The 16,195-nt window shown below is 38.7% G+C and overlaps 1 protein-coding gene across 1 annotated transcript in view; it reads right to left on the bottom strand.

The window, feature by feature from the left end:
• ptprub (protein tyrosine phosphatase receptor type Ub) overlaps positions 1-16,195 on the bottom strand; it is a 270,284-nt gene that overhangs the window by 77,032 nt on the left and 177,057 nt on the right. The window contains 3 exon segments of the mRNA XM_038285405.1: positions 1,221-1,422; positions 3,826-3,935; positions 7,367-7,684. Coding sequence (XP_038141333.1) covers positions 1,221-1,422; positions 3,826-3,935; positions 7,367-7,684 — 630 coding nt within the window.

Raw genomic sequence — 16,195 nt, forward strand, 5'->3', positions numbered from 1 at the left:
AAAAGAAAAAAGCATAATAAAAAAAAAGGCTGAATTTTTACCACACATAATAAGCTCAGAGACTCCTGGAAGTGACATTCAAGTCTCAGGGATTTACTACATTTCTCTTCATATACTACACACAGACCTTTTCCCTATGTGATGTTTCTCTGCCTTCTATGAGTTAATTTATATCCTGTGGACTGTGAGGTGACAGCACCCGGGAAGTTTGGAGGAGCACTGAAATATGGCTCTCCCACAGTATCAGCTTTTGCGTCAGTGAAGGAAAAACATTATAGTCGAAAGAAAACAATGCCAAAATCCATATCGCAGCATATACAGTGGCTGAAGTCTTTGTTGAGTATAAACAATCTGTGGATGAAAGATAGATTTTCCTCATGCTTCTAAAACACAAGCTATTAAGAAGGTGATTACCAGCGAATTACCAATAATGGTCACCAGGGGCATAGCTGATAGAACAAGACTGATTCAACTGCACAGCTTGCTAGCCGCTTTCCAGGCATGACTATCCCCCAACAAGCACACAAATCCAAAAAGTAAAAGGCTCCTCACTGTGTCATACCAAGGCCTCAAAAACAAACCAAACCAAAACATTGCACAATCAATTATTTCTTATGTATTTAAAGGAACTTTCTTTCGTGAATTATTCCTCTGTAAAAAGGCTCATTATTCCAGGTATGACATTACATGGGTACAGGGGTAAAGCTTGAACTAATGTACATAGGCGTTAGTCTTCAAAGCTGCCTCCAGAGGTATGAATCCTGCCCCATTACCTCTGCCGCAGGTCCTCCTAGTGCCAAAAAATCTTTAAAAAAAGGTCTGCCTTCAGAATTTTACAAGCAATTCCACCCATGTGCTCACATCTTGTCATTTACTCCTCGTATTCCAAATCAATACAGTAAATAGGCTATTTTTTGACCCATGGGCTTAATACCATAACTAATCACTTTAATTCCTTTGGTATTTTGGTAATTTTTTATGAGGAGCTGAATAATGATAAAAGGCTAAAGACTTTAATCTTATTATTGCATTTTTTTTTTTTTACAGATTTCTAAAATACATCCTAATTGTCTACTAATCCAATTCCCTTGAGTGATGCATAAAGACCTGACTTCTTTATTTTAAGCATAAAACCATATTTACTAACATTAAACAAAGCTAAAATATTTCTTGTAATTTCTTATAATTGGCGATATTAGTGTACGTAATTGGTGTTTCACCTGAGATGTTAGTGGTGATTTCTGTGAGGGCTGTTTGTCCAAAGCCCTTTGCTGTACGCGCCCGGACAGAGATCAGGTATGTTGTTCCAGGGTGGAGGTTAGAGAACATATGGTACGTCTCGTTTTTGAGCTTGGACACCGTTCTTCTAGGACCTGGTACATTGATGCCTGGATCCGACGACTCAATGCTCTGGTAGCTGATCTGTTGAGGTGAAAAAACAAGAGAAAGTTTAAAATATTGAGATAGGAGCGAGTGATCTAGATTCTGAGTTGTGTTTACAGACTTTTGTAGATTTCATGTAAGACCATTAACTCAGCCCTCGGAAGGTTTTATTGAAGTTACTCACTATGATTCACTCAATTAAAAAATAAATGAGCTTCTTAAATGGTTCTGCTGATTACACCGGTGCAGTCTGAAATTTCACATGAATAAGGCCTAATTGACATTGCCACTGTTGAGTCGCATTAGTTTAAGCAATGTGGGCTTTCTTCAAAAAACTAATGTGAACAATGAGTGATTGCCTGCCTAAGTAGCACATTATTGAGGTCAAAAGCTCTGGACACCACACATTAAAAAGTAGACTCAAGTGTTTAAATCACTGCTGGTAAGTGTTTATGACATCGATTAACTCTTGTTAACAGAATGCCACAAGTCAGCGTCCTTAAAAAGTGAAATTCTGTAGTTTTTCTTCAAGAGGCTTCTTGCCTTTCATGCACCTGGTGGAGAGCTTCCACTTGTACTGTTTGAAAGACAAGAGCTGACTGATGTGACCCGCCTGCATTCAGAGTGAGGATATTAGGACGTATATCAAAGCCTCTAAAGGAATAAATGCAGGAAAGCATTATGAATGTGAATGCCTAGACTGCACACTGAGAGTATCTCTCTAACTCTGTCATCCTCACATTGTGCCTTCTTGTTGTTACAATATAGTAATTTACTTTTAAGTAACAAAAACAAAAAGTGAGAGAAGATGATGGCAAGAATATTAAGGAGGATTTGCAGAACTGCTGTACAGTTCATGGCATTTAGACCATGTGGTCAATAAATCAGTCGTTGAGTAATGAAGATGATATCTTTGTCTTTCTTTCTCTGTCAGTCCATGGTCATCATCACAAGTAAACACAAAAATCAGGTACAGCATCCCCTTTATTTGTCAGCCTAGAGGTCTGGTTCAATAAAGCCCTTGCACAAAAGGTCAAGAAAGGAAGCATTAATCCAAGGATCTGTAGGAAGACCTACTGAAAAAGAGAGAGTGTACAGTAAATACAAAATCATTATCCAGCTAAATAGAGGCCCCACAGCTAAAACAAATGTATGTGAGTTATTGATTAAAAGTTCCAGCCTCGGTTCCAATGGGACAAGTGCAATGTTAAGTCCAAGCCTGTGTGCAAGGTCAGTGAATGTATCAAGCCCTCTCTGCTATTTTTGTTAGTAGGGACACATTGGGCTGTGCACTGAAATGCGCTACAGAGCAGGATTTTTTTATTAAGCACATCCCATAATTTTGCTTTGTGTCAGTGATACTGAAAATGGCTCAGCATATGGACAGTGAGGGTTTTTTTTCCTAGCAGTGAAACAAAAATACCACAAGAACTGCTACATTTCAGTTTCTAGGAAATAAAATATATTTTGGAGTGCTGCAGAAGATGATTCTGCCCAATTATGAACTCCAGTGACCAAAGAAGTGGAGATTTGGATAAGACTTTCAGAATATTTACTTTTGAGAGTCAGAAGTAAGATTCAGAAATTTCCCAAACTGCCTCTGCAATATACTGTACCTGCAACTACTGGAAAATACTACTTAGAAAAACTGCCCCTCACTTTTGTCTTCTTATAGCAACCCAAAGTTTATCCCTTTGTTTGCACCTCTATGTCTGTTGGACATACTTGTTGATCAACTGATTTTATTTTTTATCAGCACTGAGTGGTGACTAATCAAAGTTGCTTTCATTGTTAGCAGCTAACATAGGAGCAGTGCTTGTCATCCTGGGAAGCAATGCGTCTACATCACACTGGAAAAAGGATCTAGAAATAAGTAAAAATGTTTTTCCTACCCTTAATTTGAGTAGGTAAATGAGATAGTTTGCCAATGGAATGAGTATTTTTACCCTTGAATTAAGATAATTGGATAATATGCACTTTAAGTAAGACAATGCAATTATGTTTTCTTATTTTAGGTGTAAAATGTCTTGTTCCATTGGCAAGGTGTCTCTTTTACCTCCCCAATCCAAGAACAAATGCACTTATTTTAAGGAACAATGACTTATCTAGATTTAGATTTTTTTCCAGTGCAGTGGCTAAGATGGACTTTCAAAATAAAACAAAATAGAAGAACTTTTCACACAAAAAAAGTCTAGGTTTAATGCTTCAGAGACAGGGCTCTAAATCACACATAAACATGAATCTTTTTCATTTGTTGCAGTGAAATAAAATAAAAACAAAAATATTACAATTTACTATATATCAAGTGCAATAAACACATTTCTATTTAGGGAGTCATTTGTTTTATCATGTAAAAAAGATGCCCAATGTACATCAATGTACATCTGTGCTGCTCAGTGAAGTGTGTAAGTTAAGTTAGCAGAGGTGTCTCCATGGGCTCACCTCATACTGCGTAATTAGGCCATTGGGCTCAACAGGCTCCTCCCACTTCAGGAAGATCATGTCATCAAGAGGTGTGAAGGTGAGCGACTCTGGTGCTATGCCTCCGGGAACTATGAGAAATTGTCAGAGCAAACATTTGTCAGGGAAATTGAAGTGCTGATCCCACGATGAGCCTGTCGTGTCAATATCACCGGAGTGAATGTCACAGTGGCTCAGAACAAAGAGCCACATGAGAAACTCACTTCCAGAGAGCAGACAGGCAGAGAAGATCAGATAAGGATACTTTTAATATATAAACTGCATGAATGATATATTTTCAACACACACTAGAGAAAACCTTCAACAAAATATTATAATTTCACACCCTTTTCACTTTAAGTTGAAATATATATATGAATATATGAGCTGCCTGCTCAGAAATAAGTTTCTGAGAGGAATACGAACGACTGAATATTTAAGTTGAAGCAGTTTTTGGGCCATAGAGTTGAAGGCTGTGTCCTCAGAGTCTGTCTACAGAGGAAGACTAGTAGATTCAGGCCTGAGGCTAAAGCAAGAGTCAAACAGCTGAGCTGTCTCTTTGAATTCAGATAATCCACATGACAAATTTGTTTACTTAGACTTTGAAAAGGAGCTGTTATAATTGGCATACTCTATATTTAAATAGGCATATGTATCTTTATCCAAACAGTTAAACGAAACATTTCTTGGTTTACAAGTTTATGTTTTTTTCTTCATTCTGTTTATCTTTACCTCATTGTAAGAAATCAGGTTTGGTTGGATTTTCTTTCATGTGAGAATTGATTTTTCTCTCCAATACCAAGGGAACAACGTGCCACCACAGTGAAAAAATAGAAGATAAGACGCATGAAATTCTTTCTCAAGACTCCTTATTTTCTCTCTTATGTCTTAGTCTGAAAATAAACTTATTTTGTGATGCTTCAACAGAATCAATCAGATCAGGCAGATGGATAACATCACCGCTGTACTAAACTGTTGGAGAACTGTTTTATTCTAAAATATGCTGAGCTGAAAAATAACTGATTGATGTATGAACCCCTTGTTTTTTCTGTTTTATTCATTTGGAGTAACAGATTTATGTCCACGGCAACATATTTGATTTAAAAGAGGTTCTGAAGAACTACAGACATTTAAAGTTGGGCATTTCAGACCTGGAAAATCTCAGTGACATTTACTGGAAGATTAAAACACATTAAAACAACAAAAGTCTTATGCTTCATTTAACAAATACACTAAATTATGTCCTTTGGGAAAACATCTGGTTTTCAAAATAGTTAAACCATACCAAGTGCTGCAAAGGAATCTTTTAGTAGAACAAAAAATAAACAATTGTAAAAAATAACTATAAAGTGCATATTGAAGATACCCTTTTTTTAACAATGCATACCATATATATTTGCTGTTAATTTGCTCCCGGGGCACCCCACGATGGCAGCCCACTGCTCCCCAAGTATACTCAAAATATAACACTTAGCTATTCTAAAACATTTAAGTTTACAAGAGAGGTGTATGATTTTTTTTTTTTTTTTTTGAGGAAACCATTTTCATCGTTTAGGGTCAGAATATTTTTCCATCTTAGTAAAGAGAGAAAGACACAGGAAGGCTAAATGTGTTACAGTAGGATCGGTCTGTTTCAACCTGTTTAAGTCGAACCTTACTTTACACAAACTGCTTCATCACACACAAGCCATGATGTTACCTCTGCTACAGTGAACATGTCAGCAAATCATCATGTCTCAAAAATAAAAGTTATCATGTAACAAGACCTGTTAACTATTTTCTTAGACCTGCTACGGTTATTTATTTATTTATTTTTTTTGTGACAACAGATACCTCATGCCTTCTTTTCTGAGATAGGATATTCTAAAATGTATCTTGTACTTTGCTCCAAAAATAAATTTTTTGGTACTGCCCATGGCAAAAAGAATATGTTCACACTGCACACAAATGTGGCCCAAATCAGATTTTTTATTTTTTTTGCCCTGAAGTGATTCAGGTAAGATTCTTTCGTGAAAGTGTGAACAGGCCAAGTCACATGGAATCCATTTTGTTGAGCTCTAGTTAAGCTCTCTTAGGCTACGTTCACACTGCCGGCTTTGATGCTCAATTCCGATTTTTTTGTGAAATCCGCTTTGTTGGCGTTGCCGTTCATATTTCCAAATACATGTGACTTGTATGTGATCTCCTGTGTGAACTGCATTCATACAGCTTAAGTTTCCCGCATGCACAGTAGAGGACTCAACGACATCACAAGCCAGCGTGCTTCGTGTTTACGGAAATAAACATCGATGTAGTGCTGGAGCACATCTAGTGATCTTTCCAAACCTTAAAACCTCAATCTTTTCAAGATGGTTAATAAAGAAACTGCTCTCCGCATCATCGTCCGCCATGGTGTTTGTTTTTCTTGCCGCTTCTGTGTAGTAAGGAGCAGAATAGTGACCTATGTCAGTTACTAATGGCGTTCAGGTCGGACAAATGCGACCTGATCGTTCAGACACAGGTCGCATTTGAAAATATCAGATTCGTATCGGATTCAGGACCCCATGGCCAAGTGGCATGGGTCGGATTGGAAAAAATCGGATCTGTGTTGTTCAGACTGTCATGAAAAGATATAGGATTTGGGTAACTTCAGGCTGCAGTGTGAACGTAGCCTTACTCCCCATTTTACTTGTTTTACATTGTCAGCTGTAACAGCCAACAACTTCCACTGCTTAAAGAACTTTATATCCATCCATAGACACTGACTTCACAGGCTGTCCTCTTTGAAGGTCTGTCTGAAACGTCTTGTTACAGTTTTTCTGCACATGAGGGTCACTTAAGGGCCACAGTTTGAGACGTTTGTGTCAAGAGCCACACAAAAATATCGTAATAGAGCATTAAGATTTGGAGTGTGAACATAGCCAAAGGGCTAATACACACCCCAATTTATGCCTTTCACCTGCACCTAAAGGGGTGGAGTGAGAAAGTTATCGTCTTAATCTTGTAAATTGAAATGTGAACAATATTAGGTGCCTGTAAATTGAAATAGTTTAATAGGTAAATAAACAGCAACATCCAGTTATCTGGATCTTGTCCCCATAAAAAAATATTTGGCTGTTTCAAATAGTCATGTAGGCCTAATGCACTATATGAAATTTCCCAAAATAAAAAAAAACCTAAAAGGTTTTGCTTTAAAACATAAAATACTTTAAAATACTAAAGCATAAATACATAATATGTATATTTGAGACCTTCAAAGTGTTGGTGCTCTGGGCTACAGGACTTGCTAGAATAGCCTTGCCTATTGTGCAATTAATGATCATGTACCATGATATTATACAAATGCTCTCAAAGGGAGGCAGCATGTTAAACCGTTATTGCTTTCAATGTTAAAATAAAAACATGCTGTCATAGGTTATTTGCAATCAAACAGACTTAATGTAAAACATACCTGCACAGCTTTAGGCTCCCAACATGCTGGCCAAATTGAAACTTTTTTAAATCTTTCCAAGTATCAACAGCTTAACCCCTATGAAGTACTTACTGTCCTCTTCAGTCTGAAAAGTGACCTCTCTGCTTTCCTTCTTCCCCTCTGGATTTGCCAGTGACAGCCGAACGTGAATGCTGTGGTATGGTGGAAGGTCACGAAGCGTAAAGCGTGAGGCGTTGTGCTCCACTGCCAAGCACTCACGGACGGTGGTGTTGTGGCCTCCACCGCCTCCCGCCATGGTATAGCGGTAGCACAGGGACACTGAGTAGGTGTGGCAGCGTGTCAGGTTGAACGCCAGATTCTCCCACTGCAGGGACAGTTGCCTGGACTGGATATCTGTGGCGATGAGGCCTTGCAGCGGACGCATGGGCTCTGGGAGAAATAAAAGAACAAAACGAAGAAACAGTAAGTAGGAAAAAATGTTCTGAAATCTTGCTGGGTTGAGGAAATAAAAACAAAATCTAAATGACTAATATTCATGGACCACCTCAACAGTTTTTCATTGCAGTTTCTCTCCTCCATGCTGCCATATTGCCCGGCCGCCACATAGAGGTCAATTTGCTGCCAGCACAGCACACCCACATCCCTGATGGCAGAGCAGAAATCACGCCAATTGCTCTAATTAATAGGACAGGCTGAGTTGCTGTCATTCGCCCACCAGTTCGCTCCTCTGTGCCGCAGAGTAAGTTTACTCTTCACTAGCTGTAACTGTCTGCCCGGAGGTTTAATCCCCCATCGCGCCAAAACTGCCAGAGTTACGCAAGGACGTTTACATGCTCCTGGTCACTTTTACTGCTCGGTCATGGTATATTTTTAGACGTTCATTCTGGTCACAGAGGAGTTAAACTGCACTTTCTTTCACTCAGACTAAAGAGACAAGAGCTCTGTCTTTAATATTCCCCTTGCCACCCTCCATGGGAGATAGAGAAAGCCTCTATGCACAGAGGCACAGATCAGTCTGTGTTTGGGAAGACGTCTAAGGCAAAAGAGATGCAAAGTTGAGCCAAGGACACCGTCCTTATCAATTGAGGCCTTTATCAACAGCTGTTATTGACCCAAACAATGTCCTTTTGTTGAGCAATATGCTACACAACCTAGTGTATGGCTTTATCTGTTACACAGCATTTTCACCAATGGGTTGAGGTTGGATTAAAAGGACATTAGATATAAGGGAGACATCAGAGGACTTTGCAATTACTTACTTAATTCTTAATTTCTCTGCTAACTAACTAGAGTGTAGATTAGAACAAGGAAATTAAAGACAACAGCTTTTGCAACATAAAGCAGAAACCAAAACATTAAACTAAGGGCTATGGTTAAAATGGGATGTTTATGTAGACTGTATTAATAGAAAGGCAAACTTTAGTTTTCACTGTTTTCACCATTATTTATTTATCTCTGACTCAAATCAGACTTGCTGTTCAAGGTCCATTTTGACTTCTAAAATATTTCTTCTTGCAAAATACCAGACTAATGTTTGAATTATTATTATTATTATTTTCTAATTACTTCCTTTAAAGTGACTTTAGGATGGCCCCTGGTTGACCTTATTGTTGGAATGAAACAGGGTCTGCTTTACATGAAATGCGTGTATGAATCCCAGCTCAAAAGGAAAACAACTTTTTAAGATGCTGGCTGATGCTCAGGAGAGTGCCATTATCCACAGTTAAACCAGTCCTCTATTGATATGGTCTAAAGGGCCAATCAGAAAGGAAGAAGATATTACCCCAAAAACAACACAAAATGCAAAATAAAGATTTTCAAATATACTCAGGGGCATTACCTATTAACCTTACAAATTCCTATGGTCTGATGAAACCAATATGGGAGTGCTTGGTTGAAATGACCACTGCTGCTCACTCACTCCATCCATCCATTCATCAATCCTCATCTGCTTATTCGTCAGTGTGACGGAGGCACTGTTGTCTATCTGCAGCAGTCTATGGGCGAAAGGTGCGGTACCCCATGCAAAGGTCATAAGTCTTTCTCAGACCATAGAGATAGCAACTCCTAGAGGGGATAGCAATGGTCTCAGTTTGAATAACAATCCAAACTGAAGTACTGGGATGCCACCGTCTAGATGTAAGAATTTTTTTTTTCAGGGAACGGCCCAAAAGAACTCTACCATCCATCCATTTTCCGTCATGCTTGTCCCACTAGGGGTGCTGGTGCCTATCTCCCGAGAGAAAGGGTACAACCTGGACAGGTGTCCAGTCCATTGCAAGGCAGCAACCATTCATGCACACACTCATACTAAAGCAGAATTTAGAGAAGCCAATTAAACAAAAAGTAATGTTTTTGGACTGTGGGAGAAAGCTGGAATATCCGGAGAGAACCTATGCATGCACAGGGAGCACACGCAAACTCCATGCAGAGAGACCTCGGGCCAGTAATTGAACCCGGAACATTCTTGCTGCAAAGCGGCAGTGCTACCTACTGCTCCACTGAGCAGCCCAGTGAACTTTTCCAAATAAATAAAAATATGTTGAAATGCTGAAGTCAAACGTTTGACCAACGTCACAAAAAACCATTCTGCTAAATACTTACAAAATGGAATGAGCCTTTTCTTTGCTATCAAAGCAAGTCTAGATGTAGTTGAGATATCTGTTGAGGATTTTTAACGCATAACACATTAGCACATAACATTTAGCAGTCTGGCTAATACCAAAAACTAACTTGCGAGTTAAAAGAATTAAGATTTCTTTCTTAAATACTATATATCTGAATAGATTGTGAATAAAGTCTATAAATATATACATACATTATAGACTTTCAAGATGTATATTAAAGAAAAGTGCTACTTAATTTACCATCTTCTTGATTTAGAAAAACAAAACAATAAGTTTGTCTTTTATACGGCCTTGAACAAATTAATGGTTAAAAATCGGAGACATTATTCTGGCATTTAAGGACTAGAACTTATTTTCTGTGAAAAAAAAAAAAGTTTCCTGGTTTAATATCAAAAATAGGCTATCTATCTTAACAAACACGGTATTTAAATCTCTGTTTTCAACTTTCCTTTTTCAGATCTTCTTTCATTTCATAAGAGACAACAATATTATCAATTTCGCCATCCACCTATTACTTTCTTCCTTAGAGCACTTGAGATTTACTGACAATCTACAATGAAGGACTCTGCACTCGTCAGCTCTCCCTTTTAATTTGCTGTCAGAGATCTCACTCTAGATGAAAATATTAGCTGAGCGTTGATCTGGCCCTTATCTGGATTAATGTGATGGTTGATGAATGAGTAGGCACAGTAATCACAAAGTGGTGGACTGCGTTGCACCCGCTGCGAGATGTAAATGCACCATTGTTCATTGTCTTAATGCTGGAGTTGATAGTCTGCACAGTTTGAGGGCTAAATAAAGAGAGGCATTTAACTGCTGAGTTGATGAAGCACTATCAAAGGGGCCACAGTGTGCTCATTATGGAGCTTCTGAAAGTGGACATTTGTGCCAACTTTTTCTCCTTTGCGTCCTCTTATTTGTCTGTGTCCCACAGGGAGTCGTTCTGTGGCAGCCTGTGGCAAAGGATCTGCAGCTGCTCAAATGTGGCTAAAGGTGTGAGCATTGCATCCATGCAACAAGTGGTTGCAAAGATCATGAGTTATATCTTGAAACCCTCTGTGTTGTGCTCTAAACAGCTTTTCAGAGCATAGTTACTATGAGCCACTTTTGCAAACTATTTCTTGAAAGATTTCTACACATCTGCCTGTATATTTTTAAGGCATGTGTGGTTTCTATCAAGACCAATCCAAACTATTATTTGTCTCACATATCTACACATCTGTTATAGTTTACGAAGCCGCTGTATAAAAACAAACAAAAAACCTTTTACCATCTTGTTTAACACTCGTAACTCGAAATCTAATTATTCACTGGCACACCTAGGAAATATCTGTAAAAAGACTAAAAATAAATGCATTTGTACTACTGCGGCAAAGCCTCTCTATAAATAGCAATTAGCAATAGTTTAGTTCATAAGAATCTGTTTCCAACAAAATCCATTGTGGCTCAAAAAAATGTACCTAAAACAATCCCTTTTTACAAACATGTAACCAATGTTTTGGTTGCTTGAAGTTAACAAGAGTTTTAAAGAACTTCAAAACAGTAAGCTATGACTGTTTCCCTGAAATTCACATGGGAAACCAAATGGGGGCATTCCTTTTAACCCCTAGATATAAATCCGACTCATATTTATGCTGATCAAAATGAAGGTAAAAGTCTCCAAAACTTATAAATAGGAAACAGGACAAAACCAAAGCAGCCATATTTTTTTGTTTGCTGTCTGTCATCACAAAGTAATAGACATGTAGAATTTGATGGATTCTGGAACTTTAACAGTGTGCTTTAATCCAATGAGACTAAGAGCAAGCTGTTCAGCAAGAAATACTCGAAAAGCACACTGTTATATATGGTGGAGGACCTGTAATGCTGAGGGACTGTTTTGTCTTCCAAAGACCCTGGGAATCGTGTCACAAAGGATATGGTGGCGAAGTCCTTGAAACACCAGATTATTATTGAAAAGTCGGTGGTTCCTAAAGGAAATTGAAAATGGATTATTTCTAGTTCTCTAAATAGAAAAACATGTCCAGTTTAACACAGGGAAAGTACATCAATCTAACCTGATTCATGCTTCCCCTGGTGCTTAATCCCTGAGCAAAAACTGTGGGCTGATCTACAGAGTAGAGAGACTAGACAATCTAGAGAGATATAGTGCAAAGTCAATTATCCCATTTCTGTGTATGTTCCAACCATGTCAATCATTCTAAGAGAAGATTATATGGATTTCTATTATCAGGAGTTGAAGAAAGTAAAGTACTTGTAACAGAGGTGCCAAGCACTGCATCCAGTAGTGCAGTAAATAACATGCCTTCCAGCTAAGGCAGAAAAGGTTACAAGTACTGAACTCTTGTTGATCCAGTAGTTCAAACAAACCAGCTGAACGCAGCTGAAAACAGCCTAGGTCTATCTCTATTGTGTAGACATGGTTAACATAACTCATTATTTATATGTTACATTCTACTGCTATAAACAAAATATATCTGATTATGAAATTGTACTCAAGCGGTAAGTATACAAGCTAATACGATTATCTCTAAGATATTGTCACTACAACCTCTATGAAGATGTGAACATCTGTCCACAATGAAGCTAAGGCAAATAGGGTAGATGGTTAGACTGGAGGGTATGCAGCAATCTGATAATCCGATGGGATGTACTGGAGCATTACTGATGGTATCACATAAAATAGATTAAAATATAAAAGACTTGTCAGGACTAGCTTAGAACTTATGTTCCTTTTGAGATGACTTTCACCCTGGATTCTTCTCCTTTTACCAGACCGAGAGGAGTACGGCCAAAGCCTTTTTTAAAGGGTTCGGTGACCCAACAGCAGGTGGAGGCCCATTAACATAGTTTGGGGACCACCTGCAGTCAAATACTTGCCTCTCCTGTGCGATTTACTTGAGGGGCTTCAAGCTGTGCTAATGCAGCGTGCTGATAATCACAGCGATGGCTCATCAAGCACACCTGGACGACCATCAGAGCCAGCCGGAGATCGTGTTCACATTCACGGCCATTAGTTTTATAGTCTCTGCACCAGGACAGCTAAACTCTACACATCAGTATGTGTGTGTGTGTGTGTTTGCGCACCCATCTAGCCATCATGTTTGGGACATAGGGAAATATTCAGCGTTGCTACGGAAGAGAACTATTAGTCACGGTGGTCGGACTCTGCTTTTGGAGCGGAAATTCGCTTTCCACAAAGAGGGGTTCAAATATCCCCTCTCACCACTGTCTAATTATTACCTCCCTGATATCGCCACAGCAACCCCAACATCTATTTTCAACTGGTTAAACCTAATCAGGCCAAAAGCAAAGGGAATGGCTGGGGTTCAGTAATAGATCATAGGGTCAGTGGGGGCTCAGCAGACCAGATGATTTGCTGGGTTGTTCAAAGGAGCTCAAAGAAGGGCATGCTGGTGAATGTCTCCTATAGGTTCACAAGGGTCAAATAAACAAATTGAGAAAAGTTCAACTTGGCAAAACTTTTCATGATCCCATCTACAGTATGCCACTACCATACACAGGTATAGCTTAAAACATGATTTGATAATGCAGAGGTCGGTTAGATGCAGATGCAAAGGGAACAAAGACAAAATATGCAATATCAATCACTCCCACACAGTTTTAAAGCTTCAGTGAATGTAAATAGTTAAAATGCCAGTAGTTTTTCAAAGGGAAAAACAAGTTCAGTGTAAATCATTTACATATATAGCAATATATTTTTGTATAGGTCAACTGAAAATTATGGAAGAAATAGAAAATCTGCAGTAACTCAGCTGCATCAGTTTGAACTGCATTAAACTGATGCTTTACTAAACCAGTGCTTAATTTTCTTTCAGCATTCAGGATGCCAAGTCAGCAATGTTTGACCACTCAACATTCCCTAAATTCAATCTATTGCATTAGACTGTGTGGACATGTTGTAGTTGATAGCCATTTTCAAGAGCTCCAGTACTATAGAAGCCCCTTGCAATTTTATTTTCTTCCTCTATAAACAAGGTGGAAAAAGGTAAACATTTACTATCGTCAGGTTTTTAGCTAAAGGATTTTAGCCCTCCATAGTTAATTTAAATCTGTTAACAATTTCATCAACCTTGACTGAAAGATCAGTATCACCTGGAGAAAGATAAGCCCAGCATAATGTTGCTGTCACCATATCATATTATACTTTGGGTGTGGTGTGATTTTATGCCAAATATATTTGTAATTGTGGATTTTTTTTTTCCTTTGTGAGAAAAAGTGTCTAAAAGTAGTTAACAGCAGCAGCCCTGACTGACACAGCTCATTGGTTAATTTGTATCACGTGTCCCGGACGCTCCGGAGGGCTTTACCATATTAATAGGAGAAGCGGCGGAAGTCAATCTATAAAATCTATAAAATTACTACATGTTGTCCGATTAATTACTGTATAGTTTTAAATCAGGTTGGCCATGGATTAGCAAGCAGGTGGGTTTGGAACCGGACCCTTGTCTGCTAATCTGTGACCTCCGTTCTACATTAATGAGGTGTAATGCAGCAGTTAGATCCGATGTATAAATAAAACCAATAAGCAGAAAGATATGAGGCAATGATAAAAAAGAATACCTATTTGGCTTCTGCAATAATCCCACACTGTATTTAAATGCCCACTTGAACAGCCCTGCACACCCAAAAGCATCACCTCCCACACATGGCTGAATGAGCTAATGTCACAGTGGTTGAAATGTAAATATAACATTAAAGGCTGAGTTTGGTGACTTTCACAAACACTGATAGCAGCAGCTGTGAGAGCAATCTCCATCTACGGTGAATCCTGTATCGCTTCATCTGATTTCACCATTTGTGCCCAACGGTCCCACTCCCCCCCCTCCCCACCACCATTTCTTTCTTTGACTTTTTCTTATTGTGAATTATATGATACTCTTCAGCTGGAGATGGGTGTGTCGGGAAGCAAAAGAGTGCACAAAGACTGATGAATGAGAGGTGTCTCTGGCTTTCGAGAGCGGAGAGTAGGTTTAATATGTCATCCGAGAGAAGGCCAGGGAGGTTTTGCTGGAGCAGGGTCGGAAGAAATGTGAGGGATGGTGTGCAGCAGGGAGAGACCGTTGGGCATAGGGAAGAGTGATGACCATGGAAGACATGAATCTTCTGCCTTGGGGTAACAAAAGCTTTTCTTTTTTTGTGCCCCTGTGACTAGACAACGCATACATTGCAGATTCAGGCAGCACTAATGACTGCCTACATCTTCTCTGAGTGTATCTGCCTGAAAACAATATTTTTCATGCTATATATGTGCATATATTTTGAGAATTAGCATGGATGTAGCTAAGATGAATGCTGTTATTCTGCTCGACTGAGGGTAGAGAAGAATTTAGCGAATCGCTGAAGAAAGCAAACGGAGCAAAATGTCAAGACAGCTAACATAAAAAATTTGATTTTCTTTTCTAATTTCACCTTTATAAAACTAAAAAGGCAAATTCCCTGCAACTTGATAAACTTGCACTCAACCCATCATTGCTTTTAAAAAGAAGAGCAGGAACTTTTTAATAAAAATCTGACATCCAAAATTAGAGGCACAGAAATGTTTTGGCAATTAATCTTAATCCATGAGAACATGTTATATGTTTGATTAATATTAATGTTGACGTGTTACAAAGCACAGTCAGATTATTGGATCACTCCTACATGATCTCCCCATATACCCACTCAGAGTTTCCATTTCATCTACATCGTTCAGAAACCAGAAATATTACTCCCACGTGGAAAAGGGTTTTTTAAAACTAAAACCCTATCTTCTTTTAATCTGCAACTCAACCCACTCTGAAGCTCACAGTTTGTGTTCCAAAACACAGCATAATTTTCACTGACACAGAGTGAAAGGGAATTTTCTCACAGCAGATACTGTCGATGCAGTTCAGAAATGCTTTAAAGATCCAGTAGCAATGTTTTAGCCAGGTTTATCAGTCACAGGTTCAATGTATACTGATACTAACCCTTACCTACTTTGCTACCAAAAACAGACACCTTAAAACCCTCAGCAGTGACCAAAATTGCATTTTAGCATTTTCTAAAATATAGTGAACTGAATATCAGGTGACTTCCAGATAAGCTGAATTATCAAAATAAACCTAAAGCCATCTATTTGGACTGCAGACCAAATACCAGAGCTGTAAGGGAAGCCCAACATAGGGGCAGAGGTTATTTTTTACCAATAGGACAGTGATTATTCTTCTCTTATGAGGTCAGAGCAGAGAGACGATCAATTACTATTGACTTTGCAAAATCTCTCTTGATCAGCCACAGTCCTTCTTCCTAACTAATTCTCTTTCCTCTT

The sequence above is a fragment of the Cyprinodon tularosa genome, unplaced genomic scaffold, assembly GCF_016077235.1.
Source record: "Cyprinodon tularosa strain WSP-4 unplaced genomic scaffold, ASM1607723v1 ctg210, whole genome shotgun sequence".
NCBI lineage: Eukaryota > Metazoa > Chordata > Actinopteri > Cyprinodontiformes > Cyprinodontidae > Cyprinodon > Cyprinodon tularosa.